This window comes from Ambystoma mexicanum, chromosome 8 (assembly GCF_040938575.1).
Source record: "Ambystoma mexicanum isolate Mex_15411 chromosome 8, UKY_AmexF1_1, whole genome shotgun sequence".
Taxonomy (NCBI): Eukaryota; Metazoa; Chordata; class Amphibia; order Caudata; family Ambystomatidae; genus Ambystoma; species Ambystoma mexicanum.
This window is the reverse complement of record NC_090929.1, coordinates 1124823471-1124844388: the sequence shown is the minus strand read 5'-3', so window position 1 is coordinate 1124844388 and position 20918 is coordinate 1124823471. Positions and strand designations below refer to the sequence as shown.

Here is a 20918-nt window from a genome sequence, read left to right as displayed (position 1 = left end):
CGGCAGATGATATGAGGCTCTGTCTCACTGCCACGTGTACTGTAAAAGTGTGATGTGTGCAGCTTTAATACAGGCTTAAGTAGACCAGAAATAACCGGGGCTCTGCATGGGCTCCCAGACGTCCCAACTAGTCTTTTCCAGCACCCAATTGAACGCCTTCCTACCGTTTGCTCTCCGAATGTAAAACGGAGAGCTGTTTACATTGCCCTCACAGCATCCACTGCCCACATTACGTTTACTGTGAGGCTGCAGGAAGTGTTTCCTGGGCCTTTCTTTGCAATTGTAATGAAAATGGCAGTTGGGCGTGGAGGGGGATGAACCTGCAGGCTGAAAGGGCCGCCTGTTGGAGCTGGTACTGCCTTACGAAACCAAAGTCGCTGCTTGGGAATTTTTTGCATGGTCGCCATGGCCCGTTCTTCCGCTTGCTTTCTCCATGCAAAATGCAAACCGTTCTCCGTTTTCATTTTACTGCAGCTTTCACTCCTCGCATTGGGTTTTCTGTGAGACTGCTGGGAGTCGGACGCTCTTTTCAATTGCAGTGACAGCGCCTGTTGGGTGCAGAGGGGATGCTTGTGGTGAACGGGCCACTTGGGCTGTGGTGCTACCATTAGGAAACTAAAGTTGCTGCTGAGTGGGCATTGTTTTTATTGTCGCCATGGCTAAGTTTCTGGCGATGACCTTAATGAATTTGTAACTCGACGCACCCGGGATTTTGAAAGATACACATTGAACCAGTGCTGCTGGAGAACGCATCAAACCATGGATGCATTGCCTGCAAAAACAAAATGCCCATGACACTTTTTCAGACAGAGAAACGATTCGACTATGCATAATTGAAAGGCGTTCTTCCTCCACATTCAGAAAGCACCTCCTCAAGAAACCATTGCCACTGGACAAAATACTCGACCCAGCCAGGATCCATGAGCATGTCGGCTAGAAAGCCACCACTATGGACTGAACAAAATACTCGACCCAGCCAGGATCCATGGGCCGCCACTATGGATCCATGAGCATGTCGGCTAGAAAGCCGCCACTATGGACTGAACAAAATACTCGACCCAGCCAGGATCCATGGGCATGTCGGCTAGAAAGCCGCCACTATGGACTGAACAAAATACTCGACCCACCCAGGATCCATGAGCATGTCGGCTAGAAAGCCGCCACTATGGACTGAACAAAATACTCGACCCAGCCAGGATCCATGGGCATGTCGGCTAGAAAGCCGCCACTATGGACTGAACAAAATACTCAACCCAGCCAGGATCCATGGGCATGTCGGCTAGAAAGCCGCCACTATGGATTGAACAAAATACTCGACCCACCCAGGATCCATGGGCATGTCGGCTAGAAAGACGCCACTATGGACTGAACAAAATACTCGACCCAGCCAGGATCCATGGGCCGCCACTATGGATCCATGAGCATGTCGGCTAGAAAGCCGCCACTATGGACTGAACAAAATACTCGACCCAGCCAGGATCCATGGGCATGTCGGCTAGAAAGCCGCCACTATGGACTGAACAAAATACTCGACCCACCCAGGATCCATGAGCATGTCGCTAGAAAGCCGCCACTATGGACTGAACAAAATACTCGACCCAGCCAGGATCCATGGGCATGTCGGCTAGAAAGCCACCACTATGGACTGAACAAAATACTCAACCCAGCCAGGATCCATGGGCATGTCGGCTAGAAAGCCGCCACTATGGACTGAACAAAATACTCGACCCACCCAGGATCCATGGGCATGTCGGCTAGAAAGCCACCACTATGGACTGAACAAAATACTCGACCCAGCCAGGATCCATGGGCATGTCGGCTTGAAAGCAGCCACTATGGACTGAACAAAATACTCGACCCAGCCAGGATCCATGGGCATGTCGGCTAGAAAGCAGCCACTATGGAAGCCCTAAAGAAACATGACTCTATAGCGGCACTAGCGACCAGGCATGTACAACACGTCCACCCAACAAACGCACGTCAGCTCTGAAAACATCCACTGACCTTCCACCGCACCTATGCTATCAATGTGGGTTCTGCTTCCCTCAGAAAGGCCCATGTCCTGCCCTAGGCCAACGATGCAGCGAAGGCGGATGACCAGGCCATTTCCAGACCATCTGCTGAGATGGACGACCTTTCCCATTCCAGCATCCAGGGAATCCCGGAACGCAATGTCAAGTAATATGACACACGACGGTAGAAGAGACCCAATATAGCACACAGGAAGTCCATGTCGGCACATTAACAGTGCAAGGACCTCTTGATGAATATGTCTACCTCATGACAGATGATACGTATGCAGAAACTCCTTGAGAGTCACTTTACATATCCAGCACATCCAAGGCCAAGACATACAATTCATCATTATCATGGGAGCTACGGTCAATATTATGGATGAACAGCAATTCTGTCTCATCAAAAATAACCTCACGTTATCACCCTCAAAAGCTAGAATATTTCAATTGGGTGTGACAGAACCACTTCAATGCATAGGACAATTTTCCTGTAAATTACGTTACCACCACTCATCCGTGCTTTCTGTTTTCCATGTTCTGAGAACATCAGTGATCAACTGACGCCTCCTCTGCTTCAAAACCCTGAAACACCTTAACCTCTTAAGAATCACATGGCACATGTGCAGCCGAGAAGAAATTGCCTCACAACATTCGCCTATATCAAAAACGATGCTGCAAAGATCCTTCCCCCTCCTGCAGACAGGGCTTGGGAAATTCAATGGACCTCTTATCCAGCTACACATAATAGCTCTGTCCGACTGGTGTCCCAGGATCCGAAACGTGTAGGATTCCACCTAGAAATCAAAGTAACTTAAGCACTAGACCGCCTAATTGCAGCAGACATAATTGAAGTGGCAAGGGACCCCGCGCCATGGGTTTACCCAGTGGTTGTGGTTATCCAAGAGGGTGGGTGAATCAGACTTTGCATCAACATGCACATTCCTAACATGGCCATCCAACGAGAGAAGCACCGAGAGAAGCACCGAGGACCAAACATTGAATGTATGGTGATGCATCTTAAAAAGGCTGAACGGTTTACCAAACTAGACACCAGCTTCTCCTCAATCCTGCATGGCAACCGATTCCCACATTTGCTACTCATAAAGGCCTTTTCCATTACAAAATACTAAACTTTTGCATATCCTTTGCCATGGAAATCTCATGATTTGTCACTTAGTGTTCCGTTTGTCCAATCATTCAATTATAGTGATGATATCTTGATATTTGGTTGTACGCAAGCAGAACATGATTGCACTGTACTACGAGTATGCCAAGCCAGACAGGATTAACACTCAACATTGACACATTAAATAAACAAGGAAAATCTTAAATTTCATGGCCACATTTTCTGCAAAGATGGCATGATTCCTGGCACAGTGAAAGTCCAGACCATCCACTAGCACCCACCACCGTCCCAAATGGCTGAATTTAGATAATTTCTTGGTATGGCTGGATATTGTTCAAGATATAGCCATGACTAAATGACCACCACTGAACATCTCTGTCTCCTCTTCAAAAAAGAGTATTCATTTCAGTTGGAAGTTCTAGTTGAGGCTAGTCCAGTGGGTTGGATGCCATACTGGCTCAAACGCATTCAGATGCTTCACACAACAAAATAATACAAGCATATGCGAGTAGAGCGATGTCCACACATGAACTTGCATACTCTCAACCTGAGGAGAGCCTGGCTGCCTTGCGGGCGATTGAACATTTCCACCGCTTGGTAATTGGCAAACACTTCACACTGGTCACTGACCAGTTGGCGATGTTTGGAAATTGCACCTTCGACCCTACAGCTGTTCCAGGAATTGGTTGGAATGCAAACACTAAAGGACAACAAGAGAGACAGTTAAGGTGTGTAATCTTCTAGTTTACGTCTCATCTTCCAACTGCCATGCTCTGCGTAGCGTTATACTCCTTTTCACTCCCTTGCTCCTCCCCATCCCTTCCTTGTCGAACCCATTTCAATATGTGGTCATCGCAAGGACGTAACATCCTCCTGCATTAGCGTCCTGCTTGGCTCTTGAAAGTGCCACTGGAACGTGCTGGAATTCTGTTTTTAATAGCAAACTTACATATATATTTATTAATGTGATACGGTTTTGTACAAACGTACTAAACTTTACACGTATTTACAGCAATAAATTGTAAAAATACAAAAATATACAAAATATATACAAAAGACCATTATATACATAAATACACATCAAATCACATCCTGGTTAAAACAAGTAAATGGGCAAACATACCAGCCAAGAACACGCCCATAAACATAATCAGATTTACATGTTCACAGTCTATGGATTTTCACATCCACTTACTAAAATAGAAAATAGAAAACCTCTAAACACAAGGGGCCACCCTGGTACTTATTTTCATACGAATAGAAGCCTCACGCCACACCTGAAAAAGTGCTAAATGCAGTTTAGGGTTTAGGGTGTTAACACACTGATTCCAAAAGTCTGCCTGCTCTATGAACTCTGGGTTGTGGACAAATTCACCTAGGTGTTTAATACATTTTATTCTCATCATAGGGCACAGTGTTAGAACATGGCGGGCAGTTTCAGATTCAGTGGAGAGTTCACATATTCTACAATACCTTTCTGCTACAACTAAACCCATTTCTGGACCTCTAGCCGCTAAAACAGGCAGGTGATTGAAGCGTAGGAGTAGAATAAAACGCCTCAGTTTGTCCGACGGGCAAAGATTTAAGAAGGGCTGCGCCTTCATAAAGGTGTAAAGGACATACATATGTAACGAAATTGTAGCTTTTCAAGCTTTCAAGGTGGGTTAGGTTATTCTGCCAGTCCCACAGATTTAAGCGTATGCGCATGCTGGTAAACAAACGCTCATTTTCCCTGCCCCATTCAGGTGACCAACAAATTTCTTCGAGCAAGGCATTGATCTGTGTTTCAAGTTTTTTCTGTCTGCCAGCCTCGGTATCCTCTTTTATGGTCATGAGGAGCCTGTTCGTAGGATTGTTATTAAACCGGATGTAAAATTCCACCCGCTTTCTCAGAACTATAGCCCTGAGAGAGGTGATTCCAAGAACCAGCCTGATCATTGCCATAGGGATACATTGGGGCAGGCCGAGGATTTTCCTCCAAAACTTGCCCTCCACAAGTTGCAGCCAACCTAAATTCATATTAATAAGAGGGTCTAGACCGTATGTGACCATAGGAACCAGGCATTGAATATACAGTTGGTGTGCTGCCCAAATTGAAAAACCACTCTGTTCGCGCGTGAACTTGTATATTAATGCTGTGAGTTGGGCGGCTTTAGTTCTGCCCGCCTGGATGCATGTGAAATAGTTTCCTTTGTGGTCAAATTCTTCACCTAGATATTTGTACGAGAGAGTATATTTAATTTCAATCAGTCCCACCATCATGCGAGGCCTAGCCACTCTTCCTGCAGAATATAATAACAGGTTTGTTTTACTGTGGTTGATGACAAGTTCGTTGGCCTCAGCATATCGCCATAGCTGTTCCGCGGATCTTAGGATCCCACTAAAGGTGTGATCAAGGATCACTAAGTCATCCGCTTACACCAGAATAGAGCAGTGGGTGGTGCCTATCTTTGGGGGACAGTTATTAATACCCTGCAAACATTCAGGCACATCAGATACAAACAGATTGTAAAGGGTGGGGGCCATCACGCACCCCTGCTTTACCCCTCTCATCTGAGGGATGGATTTGGTCACGGCTCCTTGATTGTCAAGCCGCACTTGTATCGTGTTATTCACGTGTAAGAGTTCTAGGTAATATAGCAGAGATTTGGGGCAGTCCAGTTTCCTCAGTTTATTCCACAAAAGGGAACGGTTTACCGAGTCGAAGGCTGCCCTGAAATCTACATAGAGTGCATATAACGGAGGATAAGCATGTACCAGGGCTTTGGTTCTCAATGCATTCATAACAAACACATTATGCGAGGTAGAATATCCAGCTCTAAAGCCACTTTGAAATTGGTCTAATATACCCGCACCCTCGGTCCATTTTTGCAGTTCTTTAAGAATGAAAGCAGCAAACATCTTGCCGGTGCAATCCAACATAGACAACAGCCGATAGTTTTCAGGTTCGGTTCTGTTGCCTTTTTTAAAAAAGGTATAAGGATGGCAGCCTGCCAAGATGTAGGAATTCGACCCTCAGCCAATATTTTCCCAAACAGTATTTTGAGGGGGGAGGCCCAGAAAGGGGGGTTATTTCTCAACACCACATTAGAGAGGCCATTTGGCCCTAGGGCACGTGAAGTATTTAATTCTTCAATTCTGCCTTTTAGCTCCTCGATGGAAACCCCAAAGGGGGGGTAGTAAAGGTTTAGTAAAGATGGGACTATAGATCTTATTACTTATTCCACTATTCCAGTTTTCCAAATAGGCAGTCCATTCGGCACTACCTATAGGATTCACTGTATAAGTAGTCTTCTTCCCTTTAACCTCCCCCAATACAGACCAGATTTTTTGGGTGTTTTTGCTGCATAGGGTTCCGACCGTGTGCTGCCATCTCTCCAGTTTCCTATGCCTTTTGTGAATTTTTAGCCATAATTGATAGCTAGATTTCTATTTCCTCATTTTGATGGCTATGACGTCCCTAGAATGGAAACCCCTTCTGACAGATCGAATATCACCTCTGAGTTTTCGCTTCCTATCTCTAATAGCGCGGTCATAGGTGACCTCTTTCGGTACCTTCCCCACCATCAACCGTGCTTTATAAGAGCCATGTAGACCACAGAAGTCATTTCTCGATTTGCTCAGGTGACATTTGGTTAAAATGATTGGTATGCTTTGACCCCCATTCACCAGTAGCCTTAGAGGCCTTCAGTACGTTTTTCTCTGACCAGGCAATGTGGTTTAATGAGTGGTTGACTATCAAATCACCCATATTTGCCACATCCTCCAATTGGGCAGAGTGCCCCAAACTCATAATCAGGGGATCATGGTCACTCCATTTACTTTCCTTAACCACCATATCGAGGACAATGGATTCAACCTCTGCACTGGTGAAGATATAATCAAGGGTACTCCCGCTCCTTCCGTTGCTCCAGGTATGATTACCAGGCCTGTCACTTCTAGTTCACCCGTTAATTATTTCAAGATCCCAACACTCAAAGAAGCCTCTCCAACAGTCCCCCTCACTATCGTTAGATGTATGTTTCCAGAGACTATTTTTACATAATTGCGGGTTATTACCTGTGCCACCCCCTCAATTAATCCGACAATTTAAATCCCCAGGCACAATAACAAAATATTTCTCATTACTTAATTTCCATTTACCCAGACGTTCATGGAGGGCTTCTTGAATGTGGTCGCTATGTTTTGCACCAGGGGGGTTATACATGTTTATTAGCAGCATTTCTTCCCATAAAGCTTTTATCCTGAGGGATACAACCACCGCACAGATAAAGTTGTTATTACCCATAGGGATCATTTTACTTTGGATCTTATTTGTGACCACAATAAGTAAGCCCCCATAAGAGCACCCACGTGCTCCTTACTGAGCAAAGGTGTGATGTATAGAATAACCATCTATGGCCGTGGGGGACAGCAGCCAAGTTTCTTGTAGCAAAACAATGGGATAACTGTTAATAAGTGTGAAGGAGCCCTTGTCCGTAAGAAAATGCTGGTGTCCATGAGTATTCCAACTCAATAAAGAATAATCTCATGGCTGTTGTAATACCATAGGTAACGAGTCGGCCAGCCATTTCAGAGTGTTCTGAATATCCGCCAGCTGCACCTTCTTTGTCGATGGTTGGGCGAGTCTACCGCCCTTACTCTTGGATGCCGCATGATCCTCACTGGGAAGGGAGGGGTCTTCCTTCTCCTTACTGGCATCAACTTTAATACCAACCTGCATAAGACATTTCTTATGAGTCCGGATCAGTTGGGCCGAAGCCAGTACACAAAAATGTAGGGCTGTGATGTTAGGGTTGCACACCCTGAGAGGTTCCACAAAGGAGAGGTCTTCCGAGCGTATGACACGCAGCTGTGGAATCAGTTGTAGTTTGGTTAATACCTCAGTTCTTGACAGCCACTTATCCCTTTTCTTCTGATTTAGATTTTTAATGAGGCAGATTTTACTTGCATTGGGGTCGTCTAATTTCGTTGCCGCTAGAGGTTCCCGAAGCTCCTCTTCCTCAGCTCTCCCGTTCCTACCCAGTGTTGAACATTTTGTAGATTCACCAATTATGCTAGCCGAGAACTCTGATTCCGCATCTTCCAGGACCATACTTGTAGCGTCCTGTGTTTTGTTAGGGATAATCCAGCTTGTCAGGGTCCCCGACCCATTTTTCGTACGCTTCTTAGTTTTCCGGTCTCTTTTTTTTGCTTTTTAAGATTGAGCAGGCTGCGCATTTGTGGCAGGTAAGGGAGAGGCAATTTCGATCACTGCATTTTTGGCAGCTTCCTGTTTCTGTTGCCGATGCTGTTTTTTAGTCAGTGGTGCTTTCTCACAGGCCTCAGTTGGCTCCTCCAGTTGACCCTTTTCCAGCGGGGCCTCAAGTTCCAGGTCCTCCTTTGGGGCATAGGGTGGTCGCAGAGCCTGTTCCATATCCCCATTCGGGTTAGGCAGCCCTAGCTGGATAATGGAATTGGTATGTATCCTCCCGCAGCGTTTTAGTAGAATTTTTAGCGCAAATTGTACAGATGCCATAGATGCCTGCAGTTCAACTATAGCTGTGCTATTTAAGGCTTCGATGGCCCCACTCCCTCCCCTATCAGTATGTTCCAACTCTTCTGGATCGATATAAAGATTTGGAGAAGCCGATAGTCGTCCCAGGGTTGGTACCACTGGTGAAATAGGGGTGGGGTGAATGGGGTGTATACCTGACAGATTTGAGGTCGAATTGCCCGTTTGTTTGGGGTTTCTCTGGCCTTCTGATGATCATTATGGTCAGCATTCAAAGCCTGCGCTTCTACCACTATTGAGCTGGCATAGGGGGCCTATTTAATGTTGCCATCGATTTTTGAATGGATAAACATAAGTCCAAAAGTGAATTATTATCGATGTAATTAAAGTTAGTGGAATCAAGAGCTCCGCTGTTATTATGTGCGAAAGAGAGGTTCCCATCTTCAGATACTGTTTTATTCACAATAAGGATCACTTTAGGGGTGTTTTCCCCAAACGTAGCCGGGATAGTTCCTTTGTCAGTACCCCTCCTGCTCCTTTCGACATATCATTCTTTGTGGCTTTGGAGGGTTGTTTTGCTGTTTTTTCCGAATTGCCTTTACGCAAGTTGTACTTGGATTTCACAGGTTTTGTTTTAGTCATTTTGCTTTGGTCAACATCCCGATAAACTAATCCTGTGCAGACACAATGGACTGTGGCAAAGGCGTGGGGTAAATGCTGGTATACGAGCGCAGCCTATATGAATGTGGACGCCCACTCGGTGCGCTTTACAGTACACAAAAGTAAAATTGATGTCCGGATGGGATCAAAGAGGGAATACACCCTCCACAGTCTCCCGTCCTAAAATGAATAGTCACAACGATACGTTTATAAGTAAATCTCCTTACCGCTCCTGGGCAAGATGCACTTGTGTAGATCCTGGGGGGGATAGGGTCCCCAGCCCACCGCAGCCCACAGGTGACCACAGTGGACCACTTAACCACCCACTTCTCCACGCGCGCGCTCCGTGCGAGAAATGGCGTTTTGTAGTAAAGGATTCCTGCAAAGCTCCGCCTCCAGTAAACACTCTCCAGGTAAAAAAGAGTCACGAGCACCAAAGAGGACCACTTAACCACCCACTTCTCCACGCGAGAAATGGTGTTTTGTAGTAAAGGATTCCTGCTTGTTGCTGCAAAGCTCTGCCTCCAGTAAACAGTCTCCAGGAAAAAAGACTCACAAGCACCACAGAGGACCACTTAACCAGCCACTTCTCCACGCCATAGCAAACTTACAACATTGTCGAAACGAGAACCGGAGTTTGTGGTTACTTTTGAAAGCATGCCTTGAGCACCCTGCCAGGAATGGCAACAGTGGGGTGGCGGAGGCTTCCAAGTTCTGTGCTGAGTGAGGATATGTAACATTCAAATTCTCAGCCTCCTGAAGTGGAGCAAAACACCTTCACACAAGTCACTATGAGAGGGGAGAGGAAAGCAGCTACTATAGCCAATGCCGGTGCTAGGGTAGGGCCAGGGGGGTCCCAGGCCACCCCACTGAAATCCCCCCCACCCTCTCCTGCCTGGGCTAATCTCTGCACTGTCTTCAGTGCTGGCTGGCGTCCGCCCACAAGGCACACACACACACGGCCGTAATGCTGCCACACAACAATGAAAAGAATGTAATTTCATCCTGAAGCCCTCCCATCAGAATGCAGTGCACAAAACCGCAAATTATGGGCCATTAGTCACTTAATGGTTTCGTGCCTACATTCTGATGGGAGGGGAGTTGCAGTGGGGTTTGGTAGTTGATGTGCACAAAAGCTTCTCTGCAGGAGTGCGTGTGACGTCACACATTCCCTTTTATATGCGACCCCCTCTACTTTTGTCTGTGGCCCCCTCTACTTTTGTCTTTGGCCTACTCTGTCCCCCCCAAAATTTGATTCCTGGCGACGCCACTGGCTATATAGCACTGCCGATTTAGAATGTACTGTATCGTTCATCAGTGAGCTGACGGAGGGGATGTACACACAATCTGACATGAAAATATTCAAAACAGAACTGCAGTCGCAGGCTGATCACCCTCGGATCATTGGGTCGAGTGCAGTCAGAATTCACATTCTGTTTGAATGAGGGTATGACAATGCTTCCAGGATAGAGGAACTAGATGGACCTGTGTATTCAAGTCCAGGGCTTCAGAATCCGGTGTTAAATTCCAGTTTGACTACAAGTTCTGCAATGTAATAGCTCGTGAACGGGAATCACTCTAATCTCAATTCCCGTGTGATTGAGAGGCAAAGAATAGTGGGAAATGCGAAAGGAAACCACACTGATTCACTACACTTCGGTCACAGCCAGAATCCTTAAGGCCACACCCCCAAACACGGAATTCGGCGACCTTTTCAGCCCCCCTGAGTTTCTCATCCCACTTAAAGTACTGGCTTTAAGGTACCCAAACAGCACAATAAGGCCGAATAGTGTTGTATATCGCTTAATATTGTGCTGTGCCCCTGTCTTACTGTGGAGTGTTGTGTGATTTGCCATTTCACCCTGCACTGTGTCACAATGTTGTGTTTGGCCTTGCAGTGTCATATACTGCCCCATCTCCCCGTTGACCTCACAATGCCCCAGGCCCTTTATGGCACTGTATTGGTGTACTGTGTGTGTGTGTGTGTGCATGGTTGGGATGTCATTGGTGCTTTCCTGTATTTTGTGGGTGGCTTTATATTGCAATGTTCCCCTCAGCAACATCCTATGATGCTCCATGTGGCTGCATATTGCCAGGTCCAGCTCTGTGCCTTTCTGCGCTATGTTGTTTCATGGTGTGATGAGCTTGTCTTTACTATTGTATGATATTGGGTTTTGCGTATCCTTCTGTGTCACTGAAGTTGCATGGATCGCCGTGCAACCATATGCCCTTTGTGGCACTGTGTGATACTGTATGTGGTTGCATGATGCCCTTAGTTCTTTTGTCTCAAACTCCTCTTACCTGGCTTCATATTTCCTAGTTCTTTTCTGTAGTTCTGCACAGGGATATATGTTACTTTATGGTTGCCTGGTCTTCTGATCGGTGTTGTTTGTGATTGTATGATCCTACTTATCCATCTGTGTCATTGTACAGTATTTTGCACCAAGCCCATGGTCATGTTTTACCTTTTTCAGACATCGCCCAGGTACACACTCTGGAAGCAGAGATCAGTGAGGCCAAAAGGGAAGAAAGCACGCTGACGTTCTTCCCCGCTCTGCATGACGGCTTGCGGTCCGAGGAGCTCTTCCACCAGTGCATGGAACGGGAAATCCTTATGCAGGAGTTTGCAGAGAATGAGAAGGTACTACTGGAGACATGTGTGCAGGGTGAGGTCAAACACATGATCATTGGCACCCAGAGCATGATGAGGGAGATCCTAGGAGATGCTAGGTACACATAGGCCACAGAAATGCTAGGTGTGCCACGCAAGCATCTGATAGTACATGATTGGATATGATTGGTTATTTATAACGCGCTTAATACCCAGAGGTTTCTAAGTGCGGTCCCGGGGATCTAACCTGTGTTGCTCTGTCATCTTGCTTCCAAGGCGAGCACGTGGGCCCTGAGCTATCCTCCCGAGCCATGGGGAATTGAAGGATCTCACAGGAATTCCAGAAGCTGTGAGCAAATATCAGGCAGTCGTGAGGAAATTAATTTCAAGGGTAAATGGACACACTCTGAGTTGTGTTTCTACCAGTTATTTTGTAGCTAGGATTGTTGTCTTCCTTTGTACTCCTTCTAAATTCCTTCCCTGGAAAGCCCCCGTTCCCATCCAGAAAGCCATATAATGCCTATACATGTGTCTGGACAATCCCACAGAGGTGTACTGTGTCCAAACCAATTTGTACACTTCACCCTACCCATGATGATGATGTTCATATGGTATGCATACAAGTACACATCAGGACCCTACAGTGCCCTGGCAGCGGGGAGTCTGTTATCAGATATGAATTAGGATGCCGTCGGTCCCAGAATCTGGTCTTTCTTCTGTTCTCTTCAAAGTGATAATGCTGGCTTGGCAATGGTGGCTTCAGTCTCTCTAATTGTGCTAGTGACGTAGTGGCCATTGCCAGTCCATCAAACCTTGTAACGCATGAGGCTTTGCTCAGCACTGGTATTCATTTATGTCTATACTTTATTTTCAGCTAGCTTTTAGGCATTCTGTGTATCGAATACGCCTGCTGTCTGTCCTTTGTGGGATGTTATCCAAGAGTGCACCTGCGTTACGAGGCTTGTAGCCGCAGGCAGGAGAGTGTCTTGAGCACAGGGAGGTTCTTTTGTGGCAGACAGTTTCGCCGTGTGCCCAGTACAAGGAGGGGTCATAATTGCATGGGGTTTTCCAGTACTGCCCTGGTTACTGGTCACTCACATAATGGAGCTCTAATACGTCCATTGTCGTATGTTCGGTCTCGTCACTGTTTGAGGAGTACATTATTGTGACTATTTAGAAGGCATGCAGTGCTCATTGGCAATGCAGTTGACTATCGGCCAATCAGTCCCTGCATATGATGACATCAGTCGGTTTAGGGGATGGCATGCGTGTGGCCTGTGTAGAAATCATGCGCTGGCATAAGATGACATCCCCCACTATCCACAGCTGTGTGTGAGATGATGCATTGATTTTGGAGGCATTTCTTAGATAGACCGTGTTGTTTCAAGAGTTAATTCCAGTTGTCAGTGGGGGATGGGAGATGTTTAGGTTTGTCACACATGTTCAATTTCTGCACCACACCTTAATACATGGGGTCCTCAGAAGTTCTCCTTCTGGAAGGGTATCATTGCATGTGTGGCAATGAAATGATAATTACATTTATTCATTTTTTACAGGTGTGTGTGTGTGTGTGTGTGTGTGTGTTTGTGCTTAGATTTCATTTCCTTGGTTGACTGGTGTGTTTGTGTTGTACTCGTGTTAGTGTTGTGTTTCCTATGTGCTGATTTGTGCCATTGCAGTGTTTCATATTGTCTACCTTAGCTCGTATGGCCCTGAGCTCTATTGTGGTTGTGGTGCCTTCCTTTGTGTGTCCTCTTCCTCCCCTTCCATCAGCACTTGAAAGTGTGCACATGTGCCTGCATCATTCTGTACATATGTGTGTCTGAGCGCACTCATTACCCCCACGTTCCTCTTCCTTGTCCCATTGCTTGCTCAATACAGGCCATCCATCTTCCCACAGAGATACCAAATCAATTCCATGTTTTTCCATCCATTGCTCCGCCCCATCTTGTTTAAAGGAAGCAGCTTACCTTCCCTCGTCCTGTTGTTCTTTTGGCTAGATCAAGAGATGCCAGAGGGCCGCGCGTCCTAACCGTCGCCTGCTCCCGAACCTTCTCCACCCCTTTAAATACCCCCGTGGTGCAAAATCACCCCGGGGGTAAACACTTGCGCGTTCCTCCCCCCCCCCGCCCTACTTTGTTCATGTTAATGGGGGGAAGATTTTGATAAGATCTCCTTCCCCGGTGCAGAGCTTGCAGGGGTAGTTGGGGTTGTGGGGAGGAGGACCTGCCCAGGTAAGTATTCACCTCTTTGGCCTCCCGAGCATAGTTTAAAGGGTGAGGCCGGGTCTCCCCCTTAGGGGTGCAGACACCAGCAGGAGCGTGGTACTGGCCCAGCATCACTCTGATGTCTACTGCCGCCTCATGGGAGCACAGCCTAGCCATTTTGCATTTCCCGGTTTGAAGAGAGGCACACAGGCACACAGGCCAGCCTGAGGGTTTGCTGGGCACACCCAGCCAACACTCTCAGTTGCAGGGATCTCCCGGTTGACGTGGTCACACAGATTTATGTGGCAGTCATGATCACACGACTGGATCGTGGCCTTCAGGCACCCAGGGCGCACACACGTATCTGGAGCACCCAGATGTGGTGGGGGCTGGAGTGCTATGCTCACACAGCGTCATCCTGCAGGGGAGACAGAGTTGCCATGCAGGGACTCTGCCGCAGGGACCCATGGACAGAGTTGCCACACAGAGGCTCTGTTGTCATGAAGGGCTCTACAGGGCAGGTCCTCTGCCTGCAAGGTCGTGCTGGCACAGCGCGAAATAACACACACAGTAGGCAGGAGTCTGGTGGAGTTGACTGACAAGCGGGAAACCCGGGTTCATCACATGGTGCACATACATGTCACACTGCACGAGCCCTCACAGGGGCTCATCATTTCTTAAAGGGGAGCACACCACAGGCAGGGATGGGGTTTGGGGGGTAGGGCCACATTCTGAGTGCCATGGCCCCAGGATTTGGCTTAGCTGAAACTTTTTTTCCCGGGCCTGAAGGGGATATTTAAAGGCATGCCTGACTAGGGTAGTCAGTGCTGTTGTGGCCCTCGGTCTGTCCACAGCTTCATCATGAGCAAAGCTAAGGAAAAGACCAGGCCCATTGGATTCTCATCTTTCACCTCAGAAACCACAGAGCAGGAAGAGGGGGAGGGAGGACATGAAAGCCACCCTGATCAGTGCCCTAATCAGGGAGACCCTCAGGGTGGAGCCGAAAAGACAGAGGAGGGAGCCCTCTTCACCTCCTTCCACCTCTTCTTCTTCGGAGTCTGATGATGAACCTTTCAGGCCAGTTGGAACACTGCTTGACAGCAAAGCAGTGGCAAAGGGCCTGGAGTGAAAATATCTTTTTTTAGTTGCGCCTATAAAACAAATTATCCCTTTAGAAACACTGCTGAGACCACTTAGCACGGCCTTTCTAAAGCGAACTGTCATGCCCCTGCTGAGTGCGCTCATGGGCTGACAGCAGGCACGTTCAGGCCTGGTGGAAGACGGAAGCCATGAATGCAGCAGGTAAGTGTGTGTGTGCATGCGTGTGTTTCTGTTGGTGCCTGTGTGTGTGTTTCTGTTTGGTGCTTGTGTGTGTGCCTGTGCGTGTGTTTCTGGTGGTGCTTGTGTCTGAGGATATTGGGGGGGGGGGCAGGAGTGTTCGGGGTCAAACAACGCAATTTTAAAGAGTAAAGGAGAGGGAGAGGAGGGCAAAGAGGTCAAGTGTGAAAAGAGTGACATTTTCGAATATTGAGATCCGCGCCATTAACGAGCGAACAAAAATAGCATTTTTGTTGTGTGCGACCTTCAATATTCTGAATTTTCACATAGATTCAGCAAGGGTCCTATAACATGTGGCAGCCTGCATGAAATTCAAAGACCTGGTACCCACATTGACGGAAGACCCGACCGTTCAACAATTTGAAGAGATTAGAGGAGGCCTACCACTGATCCACAAGAAGAAGCTGTTGAATTAATGGGGGGACTCTCAAAAGCTTTCAGTCCCCCCCCATTCATGAACAGGTTGTATAATATTGCACCAGAAGAGAAGCTTTGTGTCACTGTGTGGAGGTGGACTCCATGATATCCAGCGTGACTGGCAGGCCCTCCTTGGCTGTGTAAGAGGCTGGAGTAAGGGACCCGACAAACAACAAGATGGACGCGGCTCTGAAGAAGAGTTTTGCAGGCTTGCATCTCACTATGAGACCATGCACCTATGCCTCCTAAGCAACAAAGTCCCTCCTGGAAGACTTGCAGCACTTGTATGTTGCACTGGAGGCAGGAGAAGACTGTTCGGGCCTAATTGCATATATGCACCTTCAAGCAGGTTCCTTATCCGACCTGGTGTTTCATGGTGTCAGAGCAGCTGTGGTCACCATGGGGCCTCAATTGCTGCCCGTGGGCATCTACATGCCCGAGATTGAAAGACCGACAGCGCTGAGAGGTCGGTGGCCATGCACCTTCCCTTTCTTGTGGCAAAGCTTTTCAGGGATCACTTGGAAGAAAGGGTGGACAAGGTCCACAAAAAAGACAAGCATACAGACACCCTCAGACAGAAGGTTCAATCCCACCCCCAGAAGTCTCGACCAAACACCAAAGGGAAGACGTAGAGGGCATCCTGATGCCAAGACCGGGCAAATCCCTCTGAAAACATCAGCAGTCCTGACTGCGACTGCTTGCCTGGGTCTGGGCAAGCCTCTCGCAGTTTTATCACCAGTGGGTGGCAGATGCCACAGACCCATGGCTCTCTCCATCATCAAAATGGCTACCAAATATAATTCTTGGAGCCGCCACGAGACATAGGGGTCCATTGGTCTCCTATGCCACAGGACCCTGGGGGGGAGTGGATGTAAATGAATTGGGGGGAACTTCCAGCGGGTGATCGACTTGAAGGGGGTCAATACCTAAGTGATGCAGATTTCTTTCAAGATGGAGACCCTCCAATGCATCATCCCATTAATACCCAAGGTGGACTGGCTAGCATCCTTAGGCATGCTGGATGCATACCTACACATCCCAATACACCCGGCATACCATTGCTACCTCTGATTTGTTGTGGTGTCTCACCATCTCCAGTTCATGGTACACCCCTTAGACCTTAGATCAGCCCCATGTGTGCGAACCGAGACTGTGGCACTATACTGAACTGTCCAGGCGAGAATTTGTCCGGAGCCCAACTGCACACTGAGAACCAACAAGGTTCAAAACATCTGAAGAAAGCAAACAAACATAATCACAAATTAAACGTATCTGTACTCTAAACTTAATGAACCAATTATTCATGAATAACCCTGTCAGCAGCACCGGCAGGTCTCTGCATGCAATTCAAAAAAAGCTACAGTTATTATAGTATATTACACATCACAGAGAGCGTATACAATTGTAAACCTGCTTACATTTTAGCTCAATTAGCTCACAGTTACAGCACTTCCTGTGAGTCATAAACAACAAAGCACTACTGATGAGGGCCAAGGAAAACCCTGCACAAGGACGGGCGGCCTCCCTACAGGCAGCAGTGGCCAAACTATGGCAACTTCCAGAAGCCTCAGCCAAATCCTAGGGGTTCATTCCCTGTCTCCCTTCTGGGATTTTCCTTTGGTTCTAAAGACCTTTCACCCCCTCCCTCGTGTTCTGTTAGAGGGTATGGATCTTAAATTCCTTAGTTGGAAGATGGCCTTCTTGGTTGTCATCTCCTCAGTAAGACATCTCAATGAGCTCTGTGCTCTTCTCTGCTCGCCTCCATATTTAATGATATAACTGGAAGCAATTACGCACTGTTGTGATCCAACCTTCAGACTCAAGGTATTATCAGCTTTCCATATGTCCCAGGAGATGGTCATACCCTCGATGGCAGGTAACCTCTCCCTGGATGAAACCATTGCCTTAGTCCCTCTTGTATTACCTGAGGACAATGGAGTCCTTCAATAAATCCAATAGTTTTAAAACCTTTGGGGCATCAGGGAAGGGGGAGAATGTTTCCACTTTGACCAGCAGCCATTGGTTGTGGGACACACTTTTACCTACTCCCGAGAGGGTCTTCCATCGCCCCCAGGCACAAAGGGCCACTCCACCAGAGGGATGGCAGCTTCATTGGTTGAGGCAAGGGGTGTCACAATCTGCACATTAAGCCCTGAGGAGAGAAGGGCTGAGAAATCCCTGCTGTTTGGCTGTTACCCGGAGTGGAGAAGAGGAGGTGCGTGTGCCTTTAAACAACTCAGCTGACTCTCAGCAGCTGACTACAAGTGGCCGCCTCCACCGCCCTTGCGGCGTTAAGCCCTGAGGAGAGAAGGGCTGAGAAATCCCTGCTGTTTGGCTGTTACCCGGAGTGGAGAAGAGGAGGTGCGTGTGCCTTTAAACAACTCAGCTGACTCTCAGCAGCTGACTACAAGTGGCCGCCTCCACCGCCCTTGCGGTGTTAAGCCCTGAGGAGAGAAGGGCTGAGAAATCCCTGCTGTTTGGCTGTTACCTGGAGTGGAGAAGAGGAGGTGCGTGTGCCTTTAAACAACTCAGCTGACTCTCAGCAGCTGACTACAAGTGGCCGCCTCCACCGCCCTTGCGGCGTTAAGCCCTGAGGAGAGAAGGGCTGAGAAATCCCTGCTGTTTGGCTGTTCGGCGAGTTGGTGAGCCAGGACACATCAATCATGTCGGACTCCATCCCAACTGCCCTGCAAACAAGGGCGCAAACACGACGCGAGGAGAAGGCGCTGCCTGAAACCACTCCGCGTACACCGGTAAGAAAAGAAAGCCGATTTTTTTCATGTTCATTAACCTCTGACTTTGTTGTGGATGAGCCGCTCTATGCTCTCCAAGAATCACCTGACGCCGAAGATCCCACTTGCACGTCTGAAAACTGTACACTTAATTCAGACGTGGTGTCGGCTGACTCAATACCTCGTGAGGTGGCGCGACCCCTATCACTTGAGAATCCGTTGATTGAGAACGTGATGTGTGTCGAGGGCCCCTCTGCAGCTTCACAAGTGGGCCGGTTATCCGTGGGCACCAACGTATGTGATGGTGACTTGCGCACTGCTGTTCAGGACGTGTGTATAACGTTTGAAAAACCGGTCGGCTTACCCGCTGCTGGGCCGTCAGTTCCTCCGCTTCTGGATGGGGCGGAGGTGCAGGGCCTTGGAGCTGGCGATGTTGGCAGGCGAGCCGTCGTTGCTCCCGCGGAGGCCCACCTGGGGGGAGGGCCTGTGGGAGGGCGCGCCCCCTACGGTTTGGGAGATGTGTGCGTTGCTGTATGCACAAACCGGGTAGACGGCTGGAGTGATGGAGTGCCTCCGTTGTCTGCAGTGACTCCTGGTGAGCTACAGCAAGGCAGTAGCCTTGCCCAGCCTACTCCACTAAGAGCTAGCTCCCCGGTTCATCTGTCCCGCATGGCGCTCTGTCGTTCTTTCTCAACTGATGAGACTGCTCACTCGACACAGTCTGTGATGAGCTGGGGTCAGGACCGTGTCCAATACCAACATGATCACCACCCCGACAGACCTGTGTGTACGACACAAGTGGACCCAAGTGCGCCTTTCCCTGAAAACAGGAATAATTCCCCTAGTGTCATGACCAAGGGGTTGGAAAATTTTGCAGCAACGAATAAAGAACGTCCTGTTAACACTAAGAAAGGTCCTACCTCCCCTACGTTGAAACCCGACAAACACACCATAAAAAGGCCTCTCAGAAAAGGTTGAACACGCAACAACATCACCCAAATAGATCCCTCTTGTCTCTTACTCATACTGCACAGCGCTCTGCCACCAATGATTGTTTGTCGGACGACTCACAAGACTCCTCGCTGATGGAACGTCCATTCCCGAAAATACACCACATCAGAGAAATGTCGGAAACGGCCAACCGACTTCAGCCACCTGTGCTCAGTGCTGAAAACAGAATTATTATGCCTCAGACTGAGCTACAATCTCTAATAATTTCATCTATGACGATGTCTATGGCCCCCTATATGAAATTATACGAAGCCTTGCATGAAGCCTTGCATGAAGCCACCAAGGACCTGACAACTGTCGTGGCTCTAATGCATTCGAAACTAATCCGGATTGAACAAGTCTGTGACCAGTCTTACAATGACCAACAAGAAGGTTTGAAAAGGCTTGACGGATCATGTACGTTGTTAAAAGAGCAAAGGAAAAACGACGCAATTGATAAAAAACTCTTGGCCGAAGTAGCCAGAGAGGCGCTAGCTTTGTTCAAATATGATGGTCCAACCGCAAACCGGCAAAAGCAACAAATCACTCAATCAATTGTGAGTAAAACCCCGATCCGATGTAATAATTCCTTAAAGGAGCACTGTTTAAAGGATGTAATCCAAAACACTCAAGAGCCGTCAGACGTGATTGTAATCCAGGAAGATGTGCACCCTGGACCGTCGGTCTCGACGGATCCGACACTGGGAAAGCTAGCAACTGCGCCAACCACAAGTGAGGTGATTCCCCCAAGTCGGACATACATAACGGAGAATCTGCCCACGCAAGAAGCAGAACCCTTGCCCACAACGACGATAACATCTGAAGATAATACTTCTGACCTCTCATTTAATACAGCATTCGAACAGGCGAGGGGCAATTTGAATCAAGCTTTACGCGATTCCCAGGTGGCATCTTCCTCCCAGGGAGTTCTGGGCTCTGAAGCTTCTACTTCTATTTCCTCTGTAATATCTGCAGTGACCGCAATACCCACTTACTCTGTCTTCAACAAGGCGTCTCAACCCAAGGTGTCGACCTCAAAGCCCTTGGCTACTCCACCTACAAAACAGGTGAAGAAAACGAAGAACCAAAAAGGTCTCAGAAACAAGGCACTACACGGTGCTCGGAAATTTTTACGTAATATAAACGTGGTCCAGAACGTGGCATGTAACATTAACAAGTGCCTAAAGGCAGCCTCTTCAATTAGTGAGAAATCGCAAAATAAACCCTTAGACAGAGTAGTCCCCGTAAGTCCTGATGCAGTGGCTGTGTCAGGCTCAAACTAGGAGTTATCAAGTGAGCTGTTGAACTTATCAACATATGACGATGTA

General features: G+C 47.9%; 1 protein-coding gene across 4 annotated transcripts in view; it reads left to right on the top strand.

Moving 5' to 3' along the window:
• WDFY4 (WDFY family member 4) overlaps positions 1-20918 on the top strand; it is a 1820746-nt gene that overhangs the window by 1164360 nt on the left and 635468 nt on the right. For all 4 annotated transcript variants that reach the window (XM_069611160.1, XM_069611162.1, XM_069611161.1 and 1 more), the window contains one exon: positions 11770-11936. In XM_069611160.1, the coding sequence (XP_069467261.1) occupies positions 11770-11936 (167 nt within the window). The remainder of the gene's footprint in view (positions 1-11769; positions 11937-20918) is intronic.